Below are 26,907 nucleotides of genomic sequence, written 5' to 3' on the forward strand. Positions count from 1 at the left end.
GTGGGATCCTAGATCCTGCTTGGCATAATAGGTGTTTGGCTGTGCAGCACAAACAGATCTGGGGCCAGGCTAGAGGTTCAGGGCTGGGCAGTGGACAGTGGGTGTAGCAGGGTTCCAGGAGCTACTCCTAGACTCTGGAGCTGGGCAGTGAAGCTCCGGGGCTGTGCAGTGAAGCTCCGAGGCTGGGCAGTGAAGCTCCGGGGCTGTGCAGTGAAGCTCCGGGGCTGGGCAGTGAAGCTCCGGGGCTGGGCAGTGAAGCTCCGGGGCTGGGCAGTGAATCTCCGGGGCTGTGCAGTGAAGCTCCTGGGCTGGGCAGTGAAGCTCCGGGGCTGTGCAGTGAAGCTCCGGGCCTGGGCAGTGAAGCTCCGGGGCTGTGCAGTGAAGCTCCGGGGCTGGACAGTGAAGCGCCGGGGCTGTGCAGTGAAGTTCCGGGGCTGGGCAGTGAAGCTCCGGGGCTGGGCAGTGAAGTGCCGGGGCTGTGCAGTGAAGCTCCGGGGCTGGGCAGTGAAGCTCTGGGGCTGGGCAGTGAATGCAGTGAACAGTGGGTGTAGCAGAGATTTGGGGCTGGACAGTGGAGACAGTGGGAATACAGACGTGGGCTGTGGTTCATAAACTCTGAGGAAGGAGTCACTATTGATCTGGAGTCTACAGGTCTACAGAGAAACAGTTAAATTCCAGTGGCTTGTGTATGGCGTGGTGCAGTCAGCGGGTCAGACTCAGCACTATACTACACAGAAAGGGGGAGAGAGGAGAGAGGTGAAAGTAGAGAGAAATGAGGAGAGATGAGAGAGAGAGAGCGAGAGAGAGAGAGAGAGAGAGACTCAGTAGAGAAATGAGTGCATCAGCAAGCAGGCCTTCCAGGGAGATCTATATGACAGGAATTAAACGGCATAATCAAATTGTTTGCAGAACCATTTAGCATTCCCCCTGCCTGCCGCCCTGCCCCGGGGCTAAACTGACCACTGGAGACCGGCCATCCAAGCGTCCTCAGCAGTAACAAAGTAGAGCAATAACTAACAGCGATTAAAGGAATATTGATGGCCTGTGACACACAGCATCCTGAAAAATGTTATTTGGTCAAGTAGCTACAATAATTAAGTATATGAGGGTCAGTCAATTTAATCTGGTGTTTTTATATGGGCCATTATTTAGGAAACAGGCCAAGGCTTCAGAGAGTCCTTATTGCTGACCAACTGTCTGATCATTCCATACTGCATGAGGTGTAGTCTCATCATGCCATAGTGTATGAGGTGTAGTCTCATCATGCTATAGTGTATGAGGTGTAGTCTCATCATGCCATACTGTATAAGGTGTAGTCTCATCATGCCATACTGTATAAGGTGTAGTCTCATCATGCCATACTGTATAAGGTGTAGTCTCATCGTGCCATAGTGTATGAGGTGTAGTCTCATCATGCTATAGTGTATGAGGTGTAGTCTCATCATGCCATACTGTATAAGGTGTAGTCTCATCATGCCATACTGTATAAGGTGTAGTCTCATCATGCCATACTGTATGAGGTGTAGTCTCATCATGCCATAGTGTACGAGGTGTAGTCTCATCATACCATAGTGTATGAGGTGTAGTCTCATCATGCCATAGTGTATGAGGTGTAGTCTCATCATGCTATAGTGTATGAGGTGTAGTCTCATCAGGCCATAGTGTATGAGGTGTAGTCTCATCATGCTATAGTGTATGAGGTGTAGTCTCATCATGCCATAGTGTATTAGGTGTAGTCTCATCATGCTATAGTGTATGAGGTGTAGTCTCATCATGCCATAGTGTATGAGGTGTAGTCTCATCATGCCATAGTGTATGAGGTGTAGTCTCATCATGGCATACTGTATGAGGTGTAGTCTCATCATGCCATAGTGTATGAGGTGTAGTCTTATCATGCCATAGTGTATGAGGTGTAGTCTCATCATGCCATACTGTATAAGGTGTAGTCTCATCATGCCATAGTGTATGAGGTGTAGTCTCATCATGGCATACTGTATGAGGTGTAGTCTCATCATGCCATAGTGTATGAGGTGTAGTCTCATCATGCCATACTGTATAAGGTGTAGTCTCATCATGCCATAGTGTATGAGGTGTAGTCTCATCATGGCATACCGTATGAGGTGTAGTCTCATCATGCCATAGTGTATGAGGTGTAGTCTCATCATGCCATAGTGTATGAGGTGTAGTCTCATCATGCTATAGTGTATGAGGTGTAGTCTCATCATGCCATACTGTATGAGGTTTAGTCTCATCATGCCATACTGTATAAGGTATAGTCTCATCATGCCATAGTGTATGAGGTGTAGTCTCATCATGCCATAGTGTATGAGGTGTAGTCTCATCATGACATACTGTATGAGGTGTAGTCTCATCATGCCATACTGTGCGAGGTGTAGTCTCATCATACCATAGTGTATGAGGTGTAGTCTCATCAGGCCATAGTTTATGAGGTGTAGTCTCATCATGCCATAGTGTATGAGGTGTAGTCTCATCATGCCATAGTGTATGCTGGTGTATCATCATGACCCAGCCGAAATACACTATTACAATACAAGCATCTCTCTACACTATTACAATACAAGCATCTCTCTACACTATTACAATACAAACATCTTTCTACACTATTACAAAACAAACATCTCTCCACACTATCACAATACAAACATCTCTCTACACTATTACAATACAAACATCTCTCTACACTATTACAAAACAAACATCTCTCTACACTATTACAAAACAAACATCTCTCTACACTATTACAATACAAACATCTCTCTACACTATTACAATACAAACATCTCTCTACACTATCACAATACAAATATCTCTCTACACTATTACAATACAAACATCTCTCTACAATATTACAATACAAACATCTCTCTACACTATTACAATACAAACATCTCTCCACACTATCACAATACAAACATCTCTCCACACTATCACAATACAAACATCTCTCTAACATCTCATACTTGAAGAAACTAGCTCCACAAATAATTACATAGGCTGAAACATTTTCCTAAACCTGGTCTTAAAAACATTAGCTGAATTAAAGTAATGAATGTGTATATGTTTAAAACCTCCTGCCTTTGATTAAGTTCAGGCAGTGGTAAAAAATAAACAGGACAATTTTAGTCCCTTCTCTGATTGATTAAACATTAACCAACATGATGTGGGATATTTCCAGCTCATCACAGGTGTTATGGACTAACTTGGCCATACAGACCAAATACATTTTCCAATACTCAGTTACACTTTTCACTGGGGAAGTACATTTTAGTCAGTTAGCAGATGCTCTTATCCAGAGCAACTAGGGTTAAGTGCCTTTTTCAAGGGCACATCGACAGGTTTTTCACCTAGTAAGCTCAGGGATTCAAACCAGCAACCTTTCAGTTAGTGGCCAACACTCTTAACCGCTAGGCTACCGGCCTGTGGCATTGCGTTGTGTGGCAAAACTGCACATTTTAGAGTGGCCTTTTATTGCCCCCAGCACAAGGTGAACCTGTGTAATGATCATGCTGTTTAATCAGCTTCTTGATATGCCACACCTGTCAGGTGGATAGATTATCTTGGCAAAGGAGAAATGCAGGGATGTACAGGGATGTAAACAAATTTGTGCACAAAACGTGAGAGAAATAATATTTTGTGCCTATGGAACATTTCTGGGATCTTTTATTTCAGCTCATGAAACATGGGACCGACACTTCACATCTTGTGTTTATATTTTTGTTCAGTGTACATACAGGAGGACAACACAAAACACTACAACATGGTCTGTTTTGACCAAACTTCAATAGCTTCAGGGTTGTACTAGCGCATCAGCTGTCACTGTGTGATGTGCTTGTAGGGGCTTACCACTGCACAGGTACCCTCTTCACTTCCAGGCAGAAAATGACACATTAAATAAACTCAAGTATCTTGGTCAAGTGTCAATGGTATCAAACACACCTGACAAGTGACTGAAGTCTTCCGCGCGAACATCGAAGCCATCCTGTCATAATATTTTACAATTTCCTATTCGTTATCTCTGTTTTGAAACCATAGCTTTGATACATCGAACCACTGCCTTGCTGGCATGCTTTGGCACTGTGAAAAACAGGAAAGTAAAAATGTTTGTCGAGGGTTGTGGGACTTAAGGTTAGATGGTGATGAGGAAATGTAATCTGTGAGATGACATTAACAGAGAGTGTCAACGAGCCTGTGTGTGTCTAAGCCCTCTAGCAGACAGTGGTGGCTAGGGTTACCAACCGTAATTCTGACGGTGAAAGGGACACAATCAGCCTACTTAATCTCAAAGAGCTAGTCTCTTAAAGAAAAGAAAGATGATCTGTCTCCGTTCTACGGTATAAAACAAACGTACATGTGACATATCTTACAATGGAAGCAAACGTACATTAAATTAAAAACGCAGATTGGAGAGATCATAAAGAAAGCCTGAATACCATTTTCCCTTTATAAATAAAACCAGGTTGTTTCTCCTCAAAAATCCCAGTCTTATAAACCTACCTGGCTTGAAAGACACAAACCCAGACAGCACATTTTTAAGAATTAGCATCACAAAGAAGTTAAATGTCTCTCCTTGCAATAAACCCCTCCTAAAACGGCTCTGCAATTTCACTGGTGATGATAAACAGGAGGGAGAGAGACAACAGAGGCCTTGTGGGTAAGACAAGCCCTTACTGTACATTACAGCCATTAGCATCCCTGAAGGATACTTTTGGATGGACGATGGGGAAACAGAGCATTGTGGTGGCTGTGCTATGCATGAGTGGCTTATTAAAGAATACCCAAAGAGCCTCCCAGTCCCTCCTCTCCTCCAGTCTGGTCTGACTAACCCCGTCTTCCTGCCCTCCCCAAGAGGACCCCACATTAGAGCTCCCACCTGTTTGTCTGGGGACTCCCCGGACACAATAGGTCATGAAATGCAATCTCTCTTTCTTACCACACAAAAGGAAAGAGAGCGGATGAACTGCAAGCTAAATGACCTTCACGTTTGGATAGTCCCCAGAATCGCTCTACCATTAAAATAAACTATGCAAATACTATATTTTACAACTACATGAGCCCAAGAGGATTACTTAAATGTAGAACAAACACGAAGGGTGAATGAAAAGTATTAGAACTGGGTGGATAGTGGATATTTCCTTGGAAGACGTTTATTGCTCTTCTGTGATAACTGTGAGTGTAACACAGGGCAAAGAAATTCCGCTTAATGTTTGTACTCACAATCTGGAAGTCTTGTCTCCCAACCAGCTGTGTACACGCTGCAGACTGTCTTTGTTTGTTCCACAGGAAACCAAATCCATGAGAACCATCAGAGGAGAAGAGAGGGGTGACATACTGGAGCTGAAGAGGACAATAGAAGAGATTTGAAAGCATACTCTAATGAGCTGATAGTCATAGAGAATATGGCTTTTCTTTTTATTCACTAATCTGTTCACTCAATGATGAGTATGAATTACAATGAATTTTTTAAGTGTATATTACATGATAAAAAAAGACCTGAAACTTGACACTCACTTGAGAGTCACTCTAGGAAGCTCCTTTTAGAGCCCCTTAGCTGCAGGCCTGTCACCTGGCTGGTATTGATTGACAGGTGTAGGCTGCGATGCAGGTGTGGCTCGGTGGTCGTGTGTCTTGGGGCCGTGGAGCGTGGCTCAGCGTGGCCACCATTGTTCTCAGCAGGTCTTAGATCACCCAGAGCCAGGCCAGAGACTCAGTGGGGAGTCCCGGGTCCACACCATACCAGGCTCTCCACACCAACAGGCCCCAGGCCACAGTTTGTATCGACTCGGCAGGCCTGACAGCCCAGGACGGGACAGTGAAGAAGGGGGGCTTTGGAGTACACAGGTCTGTGGAGCATAATCCAGATTTCACTGGGAGGTTGGGTAGGGACTGTATGGAAGGTACACTGCATGAGTTCAAGTCCATAAAATATGTCTGATGGATTATAGAATTAAAGAGGTGATTGCTCCCTTGCTGTTTATACTTTCATAAATAAAATTGCCCAAAAAAATGTTTTACAAGTTATACATTTGCTAATTACAGAGCACAGACTTTACTGTAGAGAAACTAAAACTAAAGGGAAAATAAAGTTACTTTACTAATGTGTCCCATCCTCCCCTTCAGACATTACCACCTTAAACCAGTTAGGTCCATTAGACAACAACACTAAAACAGCATGTTATAAAGGCTGCAAAACAAACATCAATACCCGTAGTGGTGGAAACGAGACAGATCTGCATCTTCCATAAGAACATTATGGAAGATGCACATGTGCATGTCTGTTGATTAAAAAGTGTGTATTCATCTTATTCTATCACACTGGACAGTGGCATGGAGACACACTCCAAAAGCCTGTCTGTCAGAGAGCCACATGGGCAGACTAGGGGCAGCCCCACTCAGCCTGTAGAGATTGTGTTTCACCATGTTTCACCCCAGTCTTCCTGTGGTGCTGTGTTGTGAAGCAGAAAGCCACTACTGGGAGGCACAGTGGAAGAGATCAATTCTACACATTCCTGCCACCTGAGATTCAAGTGTTTCTGTAATGCTGCACAGCTCAATCAATACTTAACCAAACCTAGTAGGGCTGTTGCCTGCTGCACGCCTGGGGGAAAAGACCCTCCTCCACCACACATCACTAGGACCACTCACTGAGGGTTTGTTACACAACTAAAAGCATGTGTCTATTTCATTATTTCTCCTTATTGCATCCTTTTTCTCTCCTTTGATTACACAAGCGGAGCTGCTCCACATGCTTATCCCACCATTTTCCATTCTCTTAAATCCCTGTCCAGGCTCTCGAGTTAAGGCTGGGTTATTTTTTATGATTATGTAATTAGCAATCATTGATGGTTTGCTCCCTAGTATCTGGGCTCTCAAGCCTCTCTGAAGATTTGATCTTTCTTTAATTAGCTGAATTAAAATGATACATACATTAAAAGGAAATATTCCTGAAATGAAAAAGACCATTGTTTTCAACACATTTTCCTTGGTGCATTGCAGCATTTCAGAGCTTTGGACTGTCATCAAGGACATAGACTATACCCTACTGCAATCAGAGTAGTTTATCCACCTTGAGACTGAGTGAAAACAAGCACACTGTATCACATCAAACACTTCATTACCGCTACATGCACAACAGTGATATAGTGAACTATAGCCACACATTGTATATAGGCATATAACTCATGTTTGAAGCTCCACCAGTTCAAAGTTTGATTGAATTGAAGTAATTCCAGCTCTTCGAATAAAAACCATAATATCCATCCCTATTACATGCATTTGAAAATTGTATATATTGGTTTTATGAAGAATTAGGAATTATTTAATATGGTTGAAATAAACAAATTAAACAAACAAATTGTTCTCTATGTTGTGGTAATTTTACCATTATAATTATTGCTATTATTATTATTAGTTCATTATAGTTTATTATAATCATTATTTATTTATTTTAAATATGGTGCTTCTGGATAGAGATTGAACCAACTATAGTTATGGTATAACATATATTATTAAATTCGTGTTAATAAATCTAAAGAAAACTTTTTTCCTGCATAGTTTTGTAACTTAAGGTTACAAACGAAATATGAAATAACTTCCATTCTACATCAAAGTGTATGGAGCTAAATCTACGACTAATTAAATGGGCAGATCAGGTATCATTAGTCAAACTATAATCATAAACTGCTATATCAATAAATGTCACATTTACAAGACAAAAAAATCCGATATTATCCTACACCTCATTTCCTTGTTTACTTTTCTAAGACAAATCACTAACCAAATCACCGAGCACCGAGATCAGGACGGAGTCAGGTATATCCGGAAGCTGATGCACTGTACGAATAACTATCTATCAGGGGACCAGATGTGACCGTCAAAGGGAAAACAGGCACGGGGGGCAGGGATCTCATCGTCGGTCCCGCACCGGGCTCTCTGCAAGGATAATTTAGCGTCGAGATCTTGTAAATATTGGGGAATCTAGGCCGCTATAAAATCCCGAAGAGGAGGGGGAGAGAGAGCAGCGAGGGAGAGAGGATGCGGAGCTCAAATGAACAGGTCTTGTATTGCAGGATGTGCAATGGTGTGTTAAATTAAATGCAGCTGTTGAAAAGCAAAATGGGAAAATATGCCTCCAATGTCATCAACCGTTCCATCAACTGTCCACGTGGTCTTCCGGGCGATATGTCCCCTGCTCTAGTTTTGTGAGGCGTTACACAGAAAGTAACAATGCAGCCTGTTTTAGCACACTAGTTCAAAACAAAAATTCATATTTTCTATCACCAAATATTCAAATACTATGCGTCATGACACATTGTACGCCTAAATTGGCTAATTTAGCGACAGTTTTAGAACGTTGTTGTTCACTTTGATGTAATTTATAAGGCCTATTCTGGCCATCATCAAGAATATAATTATGCATTATTTTTACATTTGAACGAAACGTGGTCTGCAATCTGCATAGGCATACAGCCCGGACACCCCAATTCTTCCCATTCACTTCGTTTCTAATTTCACTCTGGTGAAACATGGATTCAAATGTAAAATGAGTGACAGAGAGAGTTACCCTGGCCTAGACAGTGACGATGAGTCTTCTAAATCCATCACATCAAGCCTTTGAAAGACAGAGGGTTTCGGGACCGGTCGATTCTTTAATTAAAGATTCAATGGACTGACAACAGCAGGAATGATGAACTAAGAAATGTGACTTCTGCTATCGCATATTTTTTTTATGACCGATCAACACAACCCAGGTGTCCTCATTGATTACGTCTACATCCGAACTCAGATTGTTTGACACAATCATGCAAATCACTTTCAAATTACTTTAGAAAGAATAGGCTGCTTCACAACAAGTGCCAGTCGAAAATGAGAGGGGAGATACATTAATTGACCAGTGTTATACATCCATGATACAGCATTATTTCATAAGTGCATATTTAAACTCAAATTTAAAAGTTCAAACCACAAAAAAAATATCTGATCCCTCAAATAACATGAAAAGACCAGATTTCAAAAGTAAAACCCTCCATTATCTCCAATCATAAAGCATACAAAACAGAAAGAAACAAAAGAGAATGAAGAGACACAAACACTCATAATTTTCTTTTGGAAAATGGATGTATTTGAATAATAGAGTAAAGAATGACAGTATCTTAGTTGTTAGTAGGTATTAAAGTGTAGAGAAACTGGACCCATAAAGATCTTCCAACTTTCCAAGAAAGTGCATGTAACAGTCCGAAGGTTGTCAAACCTAATATATATTTATATTTATAAAAACACTATCATTTGTCCCCTAGCCAAGATGGACTTTGTCTTATGAGCTTTATATGTACATTTTGTTGTGATGGAATTTCTAGTTCCCACGTCTCACATTATTTACATAAACGTCAACACATATGTTGCACTTGATGCCAATGAGGATGCTGAGGACATAGCAGCAATGTGGAAATCCAGCAGATGACCTATAGAAGAATCCCACCCACATGATTGGCTCTCTTCTCAGTTCAAACCAGGAAGTGGACCTCTCCGAATTCATCATCTCCTCTAACAACACAACTGTTCTGTGTTAAACTTAACACCAAAAAGCAACAACACAAAAAAGATAAAGAAAAAAAATTGAACTATGGAAGAAAGAAAAAAGGACAATACATAGAATAACATTAATGAACAAAACAGGTCAGGCCAACTGTAACTCTAAATAAACACTTGATATGCTCCAATGCTTTCTTTTTCCTTAGATAAAAGATCAACAGCGGTTGATAAGGAAAGGACTACAGCGTAATCATAGTCCCTTGCCTGAAGTCTCAATGATTCTTTTCATGGGGGAACGTTAATACACATCTGTTAGACCATCTAGAGTAGATCAGTGTACATTATTTACAGCCATTCTGTTTCACTTATTACAGATCTAATGCATCACATGAACATCAACAGTTGTGTTATATCTATATACTACAGACAAAAATAACTTAATGCCAAGGTAAAGATATGCTAAAGTTTCAAAAGCTCACTTTTAGCTCATACCCATTCTGGCTGTAGAACAGAAAAAAACGAACTGTTAATGCTTCAACTTGGTTCCGAGCAAGGTTATAATCACTAATAAATAAGCTCCTTAAAACTATAACATGTTGTACATTGTACAAAAAAAGCAAGTTCTCTTCACACTCATGTTGGTAAAGTTTCAAAGGCAAGCCAAAGCCAAGTCATTCTTTGTCTTGTTCTCTTTCTCTTTTCTCTCACTATGTGTGTGTGTGTGTGTGTGTGTGTGTGTGTGTGTGTGTGTGTGTGTGTGTGTGTGTGTGTGTGTGTGTGTGTGTGTGTGTGTGTGTGTGTGTGTGTGTGTGTGTGTTCTGTGTAGATATGAGAGGGAAAAGTCTCTAGTTGGTGGCAATCTCTTTGTTGTCCTCCATGAAACGTGTGAATCGGAAGTGGGTCCCGTTCTCGGCGTTGGCCATTTTCTCCAGGCCAGCCAGAGCGGCATTGGATTCTGTACTGTGCAGCTTCTCCAGGTTGCCTGTGAGGCCGCCCACGGGCGAGCTGCCCCCGTTCCCCATGCTCCCCGACAGAGACGGCAGGCCTCCGTTCTGGATGACAGAGATCTCGTTGGTCTTCATGGCCAGGCCGTTGGAGAAGGCTGCAGCGTACTGGTTCCAGAAGCTAGCCGGGTCTCCGTTGCCCAACCTAGATACCATGTCCTTCTGGAAGATCTCTGGGAACTTGACAGGGTTGGTGCCCAGGAAGGCCATGGAGCCGTCTACAGAGAGTCGGCGGCCACGTCTGGCAGGGGCGCTGTTCCACATGTGTGTGCCCATATGAACCTGGAGAGAGAAACAGATACAGAGAGAGGGAGAGAGAGAGAGAGAGAGAGAGAGAGAAGACGCAAATTAGAAATATTTCAAACTTGGCCATGACAAAGGCACATAGTAACAGATGATGCACTGGAAAAAAAGAAAATAATAAACAGCAAGTTAGCATTAAAATAGTTCAGCACCCTGGGTGCAGCAGGAGGATTGGTGCAGTGAGCTGTGAACGGCGTGGGGACGTGGGCATGGTGTAACCATTTTATTATGGCTAGGATGAAATACTGCATTTAATCTGAAACCTTCATTCAAATGTCTCATGAGGGAGACCCTTGTGCTTTGGTTCAAATTGCAGTGCCCACTTTCATTGCCCAGGCCAGTATTACATCTGACGTTTACCCCTGTTATGCCCTTTCCCAACGAGGACAATGTATTTTTCTTCTTCTTTTGATCCTGAAAGGATGAGTGTTACAGATAATTATGTTATTCTTTTTAAATCAATGTAGAAACATGGAGGTGTCAGATACACAACTGACTGTGTTGTCTAGAGTGATAACGTTTTAAAATATCACTTGCTAGAAATTATACATTATTTTAATAAAAACACACTACAAAATCATAGCATCAGCAAAATGTGAAATCTTGCTACAAATAATAAGGGTATTGTTTTTTTATATCAACAAGGGTGTAAACTATAACTAGTGCTGATTACCCGGTAATTGCAATCTGGTTATACATTTGACAGTGCTTCCTAAATATTACGCCTCTCTACGTTTCGCCCCCCTTGATTTCTCACAGTTGAGTGTGTGATCATATTTGGCCCTTCAGTTCCTGTTTATCTCTGAGGTTTATCACCTTTTCCAAATGATCAAAGGGAAACTCTGGGATTTTCAAGGGGTAAACTCTGGAAAACTGAGGATGGTTTCCTCTGGTTTCCTCTGGTTGCCTCTGGTAACTGTAGATAATGCTGTTAACTGAACCATTCCCAGCTGTGCTCTGCTGATCACATTCTCAGGTTTCTACCCAATAATCATATTAATAGGGTGATTCAACCTTTCCGCTGAGCTGGTTCTTTCATCAATTATAGAACATTACTGCCTCCGAATGGCACTGACATAACACACTTCAATTTGTTGCTCAAAGTTGTGGACCAAAATTCTGGTGATTTTTAATACTCCTCCTATAAATATTCATGAATAAATATGTGAACATTTTCCAATTCCATTCATAATGTTTTTAAATATACAATTGCCCTGAGATATTGAATATGTGTGTATTTTACCTATTGCATTCATAATGATTATAATCATACAATTACCTTGAGATTTCCTTTGGTGGTGAAAGCCCGACCACAGATGTGGCAGGCGAAGGGCTTCTCCCCAGTGTGGGTCCTCTCGTGTATCTGCAGAGCGCTGGAGGAGGAGAAGGTCTTCCCACAAGTGTTGCAGTAGTGCTGCTTGGGTGTCCGGCGTAGAGGGGCAGAGGCTGAGAGCACCGGGGATGTAGAAGCCGAGGTGGTCGCCAGGCCGTGGGGCATGTTGCTTGCCATGTCCTTATGGTGATCCCGGTCCTGGTGGTCCCTGTGGTGTTCCCTGTGGTGTTCCCTGGGATGGTCGATGTGGTGATCCCTGTGGTGGTCCCTGTGGTCCCTGTGGTGGTCCCTGTGGTGGTCCTGATGGTGGTGGAGGCCGTGGAGGAAGCCGTTGACCTCTGATTTGATCATGGAGGACAGGGAGTTCACAGAGAGGAGGGAGGGGGTCGGACTGGAGGAGAGGCTGGTGTTAGAGGGTTCGAAGAGCTGCGAGGGCAAGTCCCTCATCTGGTGGGTTAGCATGTGCTGCTTCAGGTTGCCCTTGGTCGAGAAGCCCCGGTTACAGGCCGTGCAAATGAACGGTCTCTCTTTGGTATGGCTTCGGTAGTGGATGTCCAAGGCACTCTGACATGCAAACGTCTTCCCACAAATGTCACAGGCCGTGTTCTTGAACGTGCTGCGCTCACGGAATGGGAAAAGCATGCCCAGTGGGTCTTTAGACGGGTTGCAGGATGTCAGGTCTAGGGCCCCGATGCTAGAAGGGTGATGCTGCATGAGGCTGGCACTGATGTGATCCAGGGACATAGCCCTCTGGTGCCTCTCCTGTCTCTCCTGTCTTTCCTCCAAGCTGGGGGATTTACGTTGATGTTGGGGGTGCCCATTGGTAGGGGATGGGGGCTGCATGGAAGAGGTAGATTCTGACAAGGCTGGACTCCCGGCACTCGGGCTCTCGATGTCCCCACCCAGGGATGAGGAGTCGTTAGTGAGGCAGTCCCCTTCCATTGAACCTCTGTTCCCCATGGCCTTCATTCTGCTGGCCTGCAGCTCCTCTACCAGCCTCTGGTGGGGGTTATTGTGGCTGTGATGCTGATTGTCATGGTGGCTGTTAAGCTGATTGTCATGGTGGTTGTTGTGGTGGATTCTATAGTCAATATCATGGTGGGTATTGTGGTAGGTGTTGTGATGGGCATGATGATTTTTCTCCTGCCCGTCCTGGACGACCATCTCGGGGTGAGAGGGGGAATTGCACAGGCTGTCTTGGGAGGCGTCAGCTGACTTAGGGGTGTCTGGGACGCTGCTGTCAGGGCCGTCTTCCATCCCTTCCACTCCCTCCATACCCTCCATATCATCATCAGAGAAGTTGTCCAGATCATCAAAGTTCTCATCGAAGTTCCTCTCATCGAAGGAGCCTGTATCGGAGCCCATGGACTCAGGGTAGCTGTCTGGCAGTGGGGTGTTTGGGATCTGCCCTCCCATGTGCATGCGGATGTGCTGCTGCAGGACCACCGCATTGGTGAACTTCTTCTGGCAGATGGGGCAGGAGTGATGGACCCTGAGTGGAGGCATGGCCCGGTGGACGGTGTAGTGGGTCTTCAGGTTCCCTTTGGTGGTGAAGGCTCTGCCACACACTTTACACTTGAAGGGCCTCTCTCCAGTGTGAGTACGGTAGTGCATTTTCAGAGCGCTCTGACAACTGAGCACACGGTGGCAGATGACACACTCATTGGGGTCCGTCAACTTCCTGTCGATGTTCTCCACCAGCTGCTGCAGCTTGGAGGTCTCCGACCCCTGGAGCGGGTCCAAGAGGCCCCCGAACGGGAACTTAGCCTTGAACTGCTCAGACATGAGGGGCATGAGAGGGTTGGTCATCATAGGTGGGCTGTTGGAGGTTGTGTATTCTGTGTTGCGCTCAGACTCAGAGCTCACACTCTCCATGAAGCTCGACGAGTGATTGCCCTCTTCAGTTTTCCCGTTTGACGTAGGCAGGGCCGCAGCTTCTTCAGACAACCCGTCGTTGCTTTTCATTGATGGCTCAGCAGCGTCACGACCGGAGTCAGTCTTTGTAGAAATGGAGGGGCTGGTTATGGCTACCGAATGATCCTCTTTTTTAATGAATGGTGGCAGGCTGGGCATGGTTGGTGGGAGCAGCATGCCCACTGACGAGGTCAGAGTGGAGAGAACAGGCTTGCTGTCCAGCCAGCTGGTCACAGGCTTCTCTGGAGGCATTGACATACCATATGGAATGCCGGTGCTCGTTGGAATATTGTCTAAATGCTCGGGGACAGGGTATGGGTTCATCTGAACATGTGGATACTTCTCTTTATGACGCTGGAAGTGGACCTTCAAGTTACCGCGTGTGGAGAAGCGATTGCCACAGATGTTACACTTGTACGGCCTCTCACCTGTGTGAGATCGCAAGTGGATCTGCAAGGCACTGTCACTCCCGAACACCTTGGCACAAAACCTGCACTTATGCTTGAAGAACGCCTCCTCTGAGCTGCTCTTGGGTTCAAATAAAGTTATGTTTGGTGGCTTGCCTTTCCTCTGGGCCAGCACAGCCAGAGAGTTGAGGTCCTCCACTGTGGTGCCAATACTGGGGAGGGAGCTGGAAAATAGGGGGTTTCCAGACGGGGGCTGAGGTAGATGTGGATTAGTTACAGGGTTCAACAGGCTACCTATCCCAAAGGCTGACATGGATGACTTAGTGTGTGATGGGTTACTGAGCTGAGAGTGGAGGTTGCTGCTGATCGCATGTATTGGCCTCTTGTCAGATGACAACTGGGCGTTGTTGACTGTGGATGACCCCAGTGAGCTGATGCTCTGAGATGATTCACCGCTGCTGGGGTTGTTGCTCTGAGGTAGCTGCACCCTTTCAGCCAGCTGCTTCAGGCTGCTGATGCTGGCAGACTGGCTGGCCAGGCTCTGTGCTAAGCCCGCGGCTGCAGCCAGCTGCTGAGAGAGATGGGAGCTGAGCGTGGTCAGTGGGTTGGCTGACGGCCCCAACGAGCCTCCTGGTGTGGAGATGCTGGGGGGCACCTGCATTTCAGGGGACTGGGAGGCCAGAAGCAGGATCTGGTGACGGATCTGTTCAATGAGCTGCAGCTGGTGGATCTGTTGCTGCTGCAGGCCCAGGAGTTGCTCCATCAGGGCCGGCACTGCCACCCTGGGGCCCCCGGACCCAGAGGAGCGCTGCATCTCCTGGGAGAACTGGGCCACAGCCACTTTGGTGCTCTGCAGGTTTTCGATGATGACGTTGCTGTTGATCATAGAGATGCTCCCCAGGTCAGTCAGGTTGCCGAGCGGAGGTAGCTGAGGGGCAGAGACAGTCAAGGTGCCCGGTGCTGGTCCGGAGCTGTTCCTGCTGGAGCTGTGGCCATTTCCCTCGCCCGTGTTCATGTTGATGTTACTGCCTCCCTCCATGTGGCTGCTGTCTCCATCATTGTCATGACCAGGATGAGCGTTGATTCCGGAAACGTCGACGTCCATGGATTCTTCTTTGTCGAGAGCGTTATGCTCCAAAAGGTCACTGCACTGCGCTTGATCAGTGTTATTAACCGTGTCATTCATCTGCTCATCAGGATTATGTGGAGGGGAGCCAGGCGAGAAGGTTCCGGAAGGAGAGGTAGGATTCTCATTCACTATCAGAACTAATTGATTCTTAGTGCAATTCTTCTGGTGTTGTTCAATATCTGATAGTTCAAAGAACTCAGCACAACATCTGCTACAGACATGGGCATCTGACTCCTTGCAGGGGGGGTCTTCCTCCGAGCAGGGCTCTTCTGTGTCCCCTGAAAAACACAGGAGGGGGAAACAGAGGATTAGTGATTAGAAATGTTTTGCAGCTGAAGAAGCAGCTTTATCTATTCAAATTCCTTTGTTGTTAATCTTAAGTTAATCAGTTTTACACTTATCTGCTTGATATGTTCACAAAAAATAACCATCGAAAAAGCAACAATAAACCAAAAAAAAGATTGAAAAAGACCCCTTTTAATGTGGAGGCTCTGAGAAACAGGATAAGAAAAGAATGGAAATCAATAATACTAGTTCAAATATTGTCTAAAAGTGATCTTTGAAGGTGTACATCTGGTTTCATCAAGCCAACCATCTTTTAAGTAATACTTTTCTATAGACAATCCATCAACATATACAATACTATGAAGTGAGGACATTGAGGCTTAATGACATTTCATAGAGAAGCATTGATTTCCAATATTTCATACTCCTCAATGTCTACTTGTCCACTGAGCGCAAATCAACCATTTGAAGGACTTATTAGACTTTCAATTTGCTGTCAACTTTGCTCATTTTCAACTCGACTACTGGCATCTTGGACAGGTTATCCCTGTCACTAAGCTAATTTGTATCCCGTCAGGCTGCAATCAGAATCTGACAGGCACAATAAACAGAGCCTTTGGATTCCAGATTGTTCTCTCTAGCCACTCGGACACTCAACAAAGACAGTGCAAAATTATATATGCCATTATTGTACTGATATCACTAAGAATAATCAATTTTGTTTTTACAAAAATATCTGTCATGTTTACATAACACATGTTTTTATAAATATGTTATGTATATTTAATAAATTACATAACATAAAATAACTAAAACACATTATAGTACCTAATATAAAATGAAGAGTAAAAAATAAAGTATAAAACTTTGTATAAAAAACTGTTAATTTGTATTTATGTAAATGTGTAAGTATCACAGTGATATATTATATATATATATATATACCTTCCAGGGAAAAATAAAACAAAAACATAACTACAAATGGGTCAAGAACTATGAGTGGAGCTGCTGTCATATATGTTAGAATGAACAGCTTGCTGCCCAAAACCAAGCAACTGGCCACACCAGTTTAAGCAACAGGCAATTCAATACCAACCAATAAGAATACGCAAAATGAATAATTGTCTTTTAAATGTGCATAGAAACTGGTCTTGCTTATGCAATTTCCATTCAACAAACACAGGAGTCAGTGTGAAAAGAACAAAAGGCGAGTCAACACCCCTGTGCCACTTCTGTGCTCCAGACTTTCCTCGTTCTATCTTCTTTTTGGCAAACCCAAATCTCACTGTTTAACATACAAGTTGATTTACAAATTGCAATTCTCTATGAACCCCTTTAATTGTGGGCCCCGGCGATCTACATTTTCATCAACGGTGGAAAGGGAGGAGGGTTTATTTGAAAATGAAACCCAGAGAGAGAGAGAGAGAGAGAGAGAGAAAAAGAGAGAGAGAGAGAGAGAGAGAGAGAGAGAGAGAGAGAGAGAGAGAGAGAGAGAGAGAGAGAGAGAGAGAGAGAGAGAGATGAGTGCGGCCCTGCCCCACTGAGACAGGATGGCTTCCCATTGTTCACACAGCATGGGAGCGGCGGGCTCGTCGGCACGGCCTGGCCTGGCCTGGCCTGCTCATCTTGGCCAACTCAAAGCAGATCCTGTTTAATTCAGGGATTATCTCCCTCAACGTTTCTCTGCTCTGGGACATCAGATAACGCAAAGTTGCCATGACAGTAAAACCCAGACTCACACCACTCTAACCATGCAAACGGAGAAGACTCGCTCCAACATTAATGGTAACTTTTTAATATCAACCATGCAGCCCCCCCTGAAAGCGTCAGTAATGAAAAATGTGTTTGATTTACCTCGTGGGAAGGAAGAGTAGCTTTGTTTGGTATTGGTTGACCATGTGAATAAATGAAAGTGGATTTTATGTAAGAGGAAATACATAAACTTACACAATGTCCTGAATACACTGCTGTAGAAAACACAAATGTAGCTAAACAAAAATGTGAGAAAACTATCCAAAGTCAACAAAAAATAAAAGCGCTTGAACCGCCCTTCAAGTACTTAAAAAAGTTACCTAGAGGTTACAGGAGCAAACTTTTACAAACGTACAAAAGTGCACTATCAAAGCAAAAATGTAAACATCAAGTTCATAGCGGTAATTCTTATTCTCTTACTAGATTAAAGTGCACTGGAGTGTAGTCATGACACACATGTTGAAGCCGCAAGCTACTATTTCCACATATCATTAATAAAAAATGTAAAAAGGATTTAAGATTCCATACATCCAAACGTTTGTTTAAACTGTCCAATGTAATCTGTATGAAAACACTAAGAACAAGTGACTAGCTCAAGTTTCTTCAGAGACCTGTGTTTAACTTATATAGTTAGGCAGTCAGTAATAACTATCTTTCAATGTAACATTCTCTTATTCGTCAAGTGAATGGAAACTGGACATTGTGGATTGTATCACATTGTGGATTCTATCTAAACATTATCATGTTTATCGACCAAAATAACTATATCCAAAACCACAGAGAAAAATAAAACAAAGAGCATCTGCCCAAATGTAACTCTGTTATCAACTTCTCATAACATTCACTGAAACCACAATATATATATATATGTCCCTAATAATAACGCACTTGTAACAGGCTAGGATTTGACCAACCAAGGGGTAAATTCACTTTCTATATCTCAAAGTGTGTTATTCTCAACACCCAGCACACCCCACCCCACCCCCTTACTTCGTAAATACTCAGTGATTATAAAGCAAATAGTGGTCCAATTAAAACAATCAAATTATTCCATCTCAAATGTGCTCTTTCACGGGAAGCTATTTCCATACCACCACCTTGACTATTGAAAAGGTAAAACATCTCAGAAGCATGGAGTATTTGAAAGTCTTAAATCTATAATCATGTACTGACATGTAATCATGTTTGTTTACATAAGTAGACATGCACTTAAAAATAGATGATATTGAATATTTTGTTCATCTGATATGTCTATATGAATAAAGAAAATGAATACTATGAAAATAACGCCAACAAATGAGAACAGCCACAATACACAAAACACCCAAATGTCTACAGCAACAGTGCATAAATTAGTCAATGTTTAAAAAATAGCTGAGGATTATCTCTGAATAGAAATAAAGTGTTACTCTGTATAAAAACGGTGACCTAAAACTGATAACTCTCAACATCATCATCATTCTACAAGGAGTCACCAGAGCACAGGCCTTCAGGGAGGCAGAAGAGACACATGCCAAAACAGAGCGCCTCTGATACAAAGGACAGAAGAGAGTAAATAATAAGTGATATAGAAATGTGGATTAGTAGAAAATATGACAGAGTAGCTTTTTGAGAGTTCCTACGTTACTTTGTAGGGACGCTGGCTTCAAGCCTCTTGACACTTGTGAATTCAGTAGGATGTCTGATGCCTGATGTCTGATGCCTGCCTGAGCTAACCCACCTCCTCTCCAGCCCTCACACTGCTGGCCTCACTGGAAACATCCCAGTGAACACTAGATGGGGTTCCACTATAGCTGCCGTTTCCCGGATGGACAAGCCCCAGCCTTAGCAGCTCTGCCCTGGTGACATGATTAAAGCTTAAAGGGGAGGAGAAGGGAGAAAAGCAAGCAAGTCCTTCAGCCGAGATACATCTCAGCCTTCCACTTTATAAACATTGGCAAAATGACAAGTAACTGAATCCCTGTTGTTTGTGGGGTACAACAGTGCGAAGGGCCAGGGACCGCCCTGCCGATCTCCCTCGGGGGGGCTACTCTTGCAGGGTGGAAGTGGATGCCGATCACATTGATAAGACCCCCCCATCACAAATATAGGACAGGGTCCCTGCTAGGCCCCTGTGGCTCTGATCAGCGGGGTCAATGACGAGGTACAGGAGAACACACTGCGGCCTGAACTCTCATCAACTTCACACAGGGAGACACAGGGGGACCCTGGCAAAGGTTAAAACAGCTGAACATCCCACCCGAGAACTCTCTCTCTCTCAGAGAGACGAGATGAGAGAAAGACAGACAGCCTTGACTTTCAACCTCATACACTAACTACCCAGCGGCAAATGCCCTCAGCGTCTCCTTAAAATGTATTGGGAATGTTAGCCTCCCTCTTTTTATTTTGCATACAGAGACTCAAGTATTCCATGTCCCTAACCCATAATTAAAGGTATTGCATTTTCAGCTTGTTTAATGCATGATGCATTTGGGTTATTTATTGTGAAACTCAGTAGGCAGCAGTCTGCTGACAGAGAATGACTAAAGATACTATTCACTACTTTATTACATTTTAGGGAAAATGCAGCAGTCAAGGAAAAACAAGTATGATTCTAGGTATAGACTATGTTTTGCATTGATCCTTAGTTCCAACCAAATCATGCAACCTTAGGTAGCAGTAAATGCTTCTTATGCAAGGTTTTAGTTGGGTGAAACAGAGCTTTATTTCCAGCTAGCATAACATGTTTTTTAAAGGATACTGCAAACAACATAGTTGTACACACACTGAAAGAGCTTAAAACATGGACAATGTCAAGTCAGTCCAAAAATATTGATTTGTTTTTTATGAAAAATGTCTCGATGAAAATATATGTCCATACAACTCCTCAGAAGGAAAATACATAGACAATATGTATGGTAAAAACAGCCATATAGGGTCAATTAAAGAGCCTCTAGAGTTTTCTTTCTGTAGGCTATGTCATGGCAAACACTTCTAATAAACAGATATTAATTATAATAATACTAATAATAGTGTAATATGTGCTACTATAGAGCAGTAACTACAAACAAGTCAAATGTAATCTGTATCAGAGACAGGAGCTCATGATTTCCTTTGAAAATACCAGTGCAATGACAATATAGTCTGCAAAAAGACAAAGCCTAATCTAACTTCCATTTAAACTAATTAACAGAGAAAACGCAACACTTAAATCTACTATATATGTGAGACTTTTAAAATACATCTACAATTCTAGAATGTTAGATCGAAACTACCGTCGTTTCACTATGACCATTCAACCATTTTGAAAATAGTTATTTCAGTGAATTGTACGTTTGAGGAAATATATACTTTACAAACCTTAATAATCTGCAAATTGCTTGCTATTTTTAAGATAGTGAAACTTCAACTTTGCCGCATCAAAATACCTTACAAACACTATAGGGTGAATATGACTATGGGTGTTGTAGGCCTATAAAAAATACTTCCATAACCTGGTTTTCACAGCAGGTCTAAACATTTTTAGCAATAGAAAATTAAAGCCCAGCTTGTTATAGGTCTCTTTGGAAAACATAATTTTATCAAATGTATCATCATAAGAGGAAACGTGACTGTTGGGTGAACTTAACAGAGATGGTCAGTTGGTCACTCCGGAGTAGTGGAAACTCGCAAGGGTGACAAAGCGTTCGAAAAGCAACCAAGGTAGTTGCATAATAGAATTCATTCAACCACTGTCGCCATCTTTTTGATGGTCTCAACCAGAACTTGACATATTTCTTTACACTAGCTAATTTTCATGACGTGAGGTAATTTGGTGCTGAGCTTTTGTTAAAGTAAATGAACATAAACCTTTTACATATTTTTTTAAATTATAGGTAGAAGTTTCAGGGAGAAGTTAAGTTATATCGTAAAATAACAGGCCTCTGTCCCTCACTATTTCTTTCTCTCTCGTTTTCTCTCAGTGTGTGTGTGTGTGTGTCTGTGAGAGAGAGAGATAGATAGAGAGAGAGAGAGAGAGAGAGAGAGAGAGAGAGAGAGAGAGAGAGAGAGAGAGAGAGAAGGGGGCTGGGGGCGAAAGAGAGAGAGAGAATCGGAAGCAGTATGTCTGTCATCTATGCTAACATTTACGTTTTTTTATATTTTGAAAATTATGGTTTAGGAATATACACCGGCAGGTAGCCTAGGGGTTGAGCGTTGGACTAGTAACCGAAAGGTTGCAAGATCGAATCCCCGAGTTGACAAGGTAAAAATCTGTCATTCTGCCCCTGAACAAGGCTGTTAACCCACTGTTCCTAGGCCGTCATTGAAAATAAGAATTTGTTCTTAACTGACTTGCCTACTTAAATAAAGGTTAAACAAATACACAAGGGAAATGTAGGATGTAAATAAAAAGTGTGCATGTGGCTAAGCTTAAAACCATTATAATGTATTAACATTAAATAAGGATATACATAATAATTATAAGGTGGCGACAGTTAGCCTGGTGGTTGGGCCAGTAAACGAAAGGTTTCTAGATCAAATCCCGAGCTAACAAGGAAAATAATCTCTCGTTCTGCCCCTGAACAAGGCAGTTAACCCACTGTTCCTAGGCCGTCCTTGTAAATAAGAATTTGTTCTTAACTGACTTGCCTAGTTAAAAATACATTTTAAAAAAGGTAATTTTTGTTTCAGTGTTCTGGTGCATCACATTGAGATTGTGGTTTAAAAGTCATATAATTTGTAAACGAATGTTTACCATCCGCCATTAAGACCACAAGATGTCAACAAACTGAAAATCGATAATTCAAGCAAATGTTTATATTTTCTTATCATTTTATTTTCATCCAGCCAAGGCTTGGCTGAGAAATACCGACTTTGTAGACTAGCCTATGTACAGGACAGTCAAAAAACAGTAGAAACTTTACGCGAGTATGCAAATGATTATTTATTTTCTATATAGGCCTAAACCCAAAATAGAAGGCAATCATTTAAGAAAATACTGGTTATTTCGACGCAGAAGTACTTGTCCGTGCATAGTGTACAGTTGGGCAACGATTGGAGTGAAACTAAGTCGACTACAAAAGCAGAAACTTGAACGAGCCTCTCGCTGCAGCAACTTTGCCTGCAGCAGCAATAGAGGAAAATTGCTTCAAAGTGTGTAAGACAAAAATGCTGATTAAAAACTCAATCTTTGTAGCCTACCTTGCAAAGTGTTCTAAAAAGTGCATACTAAAAGTGTAGGCTACATAGAAGCCTATGTCGAGGTAAAAGTAGGCTAAGCAGCCTAATAACAACATTTATTTTTACACAGTTATATTTTGTAACATAAAGTTTAATGCTAAAGTAATATGAACAGCAAAACGCAATAATATTATATTTTCAAGAATAAAAGTAATTAGCTGTGTCTTAGAGCGATCTAGAAAAGGCACGGGCCATAGTTCGATCATAAAGTAGATAGTCTATACATATAACAAATGTGTCTTGTTATTATGATAAGCTGATTTTGAGACTGCAAATTGCATGGATTCATAAAAAAATTGTCTAACTCAGAAAAGGGGGAAGAGTTCCTATCCAAAAAGAAACAATCATAAAAAGAACAAAACATCTGAAAACCAGCTATTAAAAGATAGTAGCGTGGATAAGAGCGATCCATTGCCCGAACTTACCATTGTGCTTGGATAAGGCCAGATGAGGGTCCGATTGGAAATGTTGCGGCTTTGCTTGTTTCCTCCGCGACATGCTGGCTCACACATCAGCCAAGGAAGAATAAAAAATGACCAAAAAATCTGCTCAAAATTACAAAAATCGAGTCCATCCACCGCGCATTTGTCCTGTTATGATTATCAATAATGTTTTGCGATTAATCATAAGAGGGTTCTTTGAAAGGCGATTGGCACCTCGCCAGCCCTCTATTCAAATTAAGTCTCTTTAATCAATTAGGTCCTGATTTGCTGGGGACTCTTGTCTCTCTCTCAGCTCCCACCCAATGAGTTGATCCGTGTGGAAGAAAAGGCTGGGTTTTCCAACTCCCTTTAGATACAGTTTAACCCTTCTTAGCAACCAGCTGGTAGCTACGTAAAGCTTATCTTGGCTACTAGTGGAATGTCAGAGTCTTCAGTCCATGCGCGGAACCGTATCTTTCCTATTGACCAAGCAGCGATCAAACCCAGCAGAGTTAGGTCAATTTGAACTGACGAGACGCTCACGGTGAAACCTCCCAGATCTCACATACAAATACTTTCCACAACTCTGGTCGCTGTTGCTGTGCATATCCTCTTTTCAGATTTGCATTGAGGTCGTTGTAATTCAGATCTTGTATGTTGAAACACCGATACCTAATCGTTGGTTGGTGGTGCCTCAAGGCAGCGAGGAAAACGTTTATCGACTATAGAAGGCTCGTGCGTAATGGCACCGTAGGTGTCTCGGAACTCCAAGATATGTATCGAATATCCAAATCAGATTCATTTGATTATCGCCGAACGGGGTTAGTAACACGTTTTCATCACACATCGCATTCCGCGAACAAACAAACTTTAAGGGCCCATGTAGGACTGTGAGAAATGTTGAGCCCAGCCCACCTATGATGTGATTGGTCACTGGGCTATTCTATCATAAACCGACGGAGGTGCAATCTCTCTCTCCCCTCTCTCTCTCGCTAATTCTCATACGCATGGTTCGCGAGCGAGTGACTGACCAGTAGAGGGGACAGTGAAGAGTGTATGATTCTGTTTCGAAGGCATGAACATGTTTGTGTTGTTTATAGATGTTTACTATACATAGGCTACTTCAGCACATCATGCATACATTTCACGAACTTGCGCGTCATTGAAACATTGAGTTGTTTTCATTTCATATGTTGATTAAATTGTTTAGCGAAACTCGCTACAATCAGCGTCGTGTCCAAATTGTAGCCTACAGTAGCCCAGCATGTCACGGGTAGCCTATGCATGTTTGTTTTGTTGCTGTACGTCAAGTTTATAATTTCATCAGTTCTGTAACAAAAAATGAGAACCTTATTGCGCAGTTGTAATGCAAGACAAAAGCAGTTGCTATTCAATAAGTGGATTTAAAGAGAATTATAATAGTAGAATAGTAGAAATTTAAAACTTTAGAGGATACACTGAATAGACGTTGATATTTGCTCCAAACACAACGATAATTGTATACTTTTTCAACATAGAGAACTACTGGCATATACAACGGGGAGGAGAATAGGGCCAGACAAGATCTTTATTGATAAAGCATTATAATACAATATAGGTCACATAATAAGTGTTGAAAAATATAATTTAATTGTAACACATTGTTTTGAATATGTGAAGCCAACAGCTAAGTCCATGTTATAACCTACTGTATGTACGTTTGTAATTTTATAATAATAATAATAATAATAATACAAATCATAATATACAAATTCTAAGAATCATAGTTCTAAAATGATACACTATTCGTGATGACTCCTGGAGTCATCCCTGGGAATGTTTGAAGAGAGCAGGAGTTCCCATAGGAGCTGCTCTGTGTCTAGTAGATTTATTGTGTGGAAAAGATAAACGAAGCTATCAGTCGGGCTGATTTTGAGAAATGAAGATAATAATGTTACTATAGGTGATGTCTTGGATGCCATTATTTTTCACTGAATATTTAAAGAGCTGCTGCAGGCTAGATGGATCTAGTCCTCTCTTGTTTCAGCTATCTTTTAGGACGCGTCCTATTTACTTATTAATGGCCGAGGAAGGGACAGGGAAAAAATATTGGTGATAGCTACGTTTGTTTGGCAGACACTGATATGTCAATACAGAATATCAATAAGTAATATATATTTTTCACATTTTTATCAAATTGAAATATTGTTTTCTATATTGTCGTATTGGAAGTGCCATTTTCAGTATAGTCTATAGAATAAAGTTTTATGTTCACAATCCCTCAATATCTCAAAAGGTAGAAATAAGACAACAAGGAATGAAATAACCCAACAAAAATAAAGCCTATTCATAGAGAGATGATAAGGAAACTGGAATACAATTGCATACCTGTATGTCATACAGGGTAATAATAGGCCTACTTGATGCCCATGGGAAAGAAACTTTGCTGAAAATTATATCGACGGTTAAACTAAGAGGGACAAGAAAATAGGTCTGCAATATTGTAATGTCCTGGGCTGAAAAATCAATGGGCAGTTAATTGATGTGAGTGTTGGTGTGAGATTGTAAACAGGGTGATTTGCAGCCCAGCCGAGCGAGAGACATTTTAAATGAGATTCACCCCAGACGGTCGGACTATGCTGTGTTAACAATCACGGGGTGAATGACACAAACAGCAAGAATTTTGGGGGACTCAATTGAAATAAGTGGAGGAATGAAAGCGAGGGATGGGGGTATGCGTTAAATAAAAGCAGTCCGAAACTCACTCCCACCCACATTGAGAAGGGCAATTAATTGGCAGCACTGGAAACAAATCTATAGGGGGACATCTCTCGCTTATTAGGAAAATATGACAAAGTTATTAACATTTATATCATATTCATAAAGCGGGTACTACTAGATTAAGACATAGACTATACATTAAGATTGAGTCAATAAAAAATAATATGTTTGTTGTTTCACTCAATAAAAAAGTATTTATTCTTTTGAGTTTGGGATAATATTTTTGCAATGCATGTAAAGTGACTGACGCTGTATTTTGCGCACACATACTCAGTGCGCGCTCACTCTCTCTGTCATGCGCAATCGATAAGCAGCATATAAGAGTGGGAGATGCGTGGGACCATCATTCACTATTATCACTGACATCCGATAATTGATCATTGCTCAGAAAACACAGAGCGCTTGACCGCATAATTGAATAGCATAAGCAAAATGGGCATTTCCACCGCACCCCGAGACCTGTGTTGTTGGTGGATCCCATAGATCAGTCTCTTGCGAATATCACCCCCCCCCCCGCGCGCTCTCTGTAATAGAGGGCTTTTGTGTAACACCGCATTCAGCGCATTCAACATGTAGTATTCACACACAGTTCTGTCGGTTTCTAAACACGATGCCCAAAGAATTACAACTAGTTGGATCACACTTTGAACTAGGTCAGATGCATTAGTGGGCTGGAGGCTAAGACAGAATAATAGAAGCTCTAAACAGCTCGAAATTATTTAATTAATGTAAAGAAACTAGACAAGTTGTTTCACGGATACATTTATGAGGGGTTTCAATCTGTAAAAAACGGATAACGGTCTGTCGTCTTCCTGGTATAGGCTACCGCCCATTACACTCCTCAAGGCAT

At 42.2% G+C, this 26,907-nt stretch overlaps 1 protein-coding gene across 1 annotated transcript; it reads right to left on the reverse strand.

The window, feature by feature from the left end:
* Positions 1-9,116: 9,116 nt before the first annotated feature.
* LOC106562315 (sal-like protein 1) lies at positions 9,117-24,177 on the reverse strand. The gene is made up of 3 exons (XM_014127112.2): positions 23,301-24,177; positions 12,136-15,917; positions 9,117-10,835 (listed from the first exon to the last, which is right to left on the reverse strand). Exons 1-3 carry the CDS (start codon positions 23,371-23,373, stop codon positions 10,395-10,397), a joined length of 4,296 nt encoding a protein of 1,431 aa, XP_013982587.2. The 5' UTR covers positions 23,374-24,177; the 3' UTR covers positions 9,117-10,394.
* Between the last annotated feature and the right edge of the window lie 2,730 nt (positions 24,178-26,907).

The sequence above is a fragment of the Salmo salar genome, chromosome ssa11 (assembly GCF_905237065.1).
Source record: "Salmo salar chromosome ssa11, Ssal_v3.1, whole genome shotgun sequence".
Taxonomy (NCBI): Eukaryota; Metazoa; Chordata; class Actinopteri; order Salmoniformes; family Salmonidae; genus Salmo; species Salmo salar.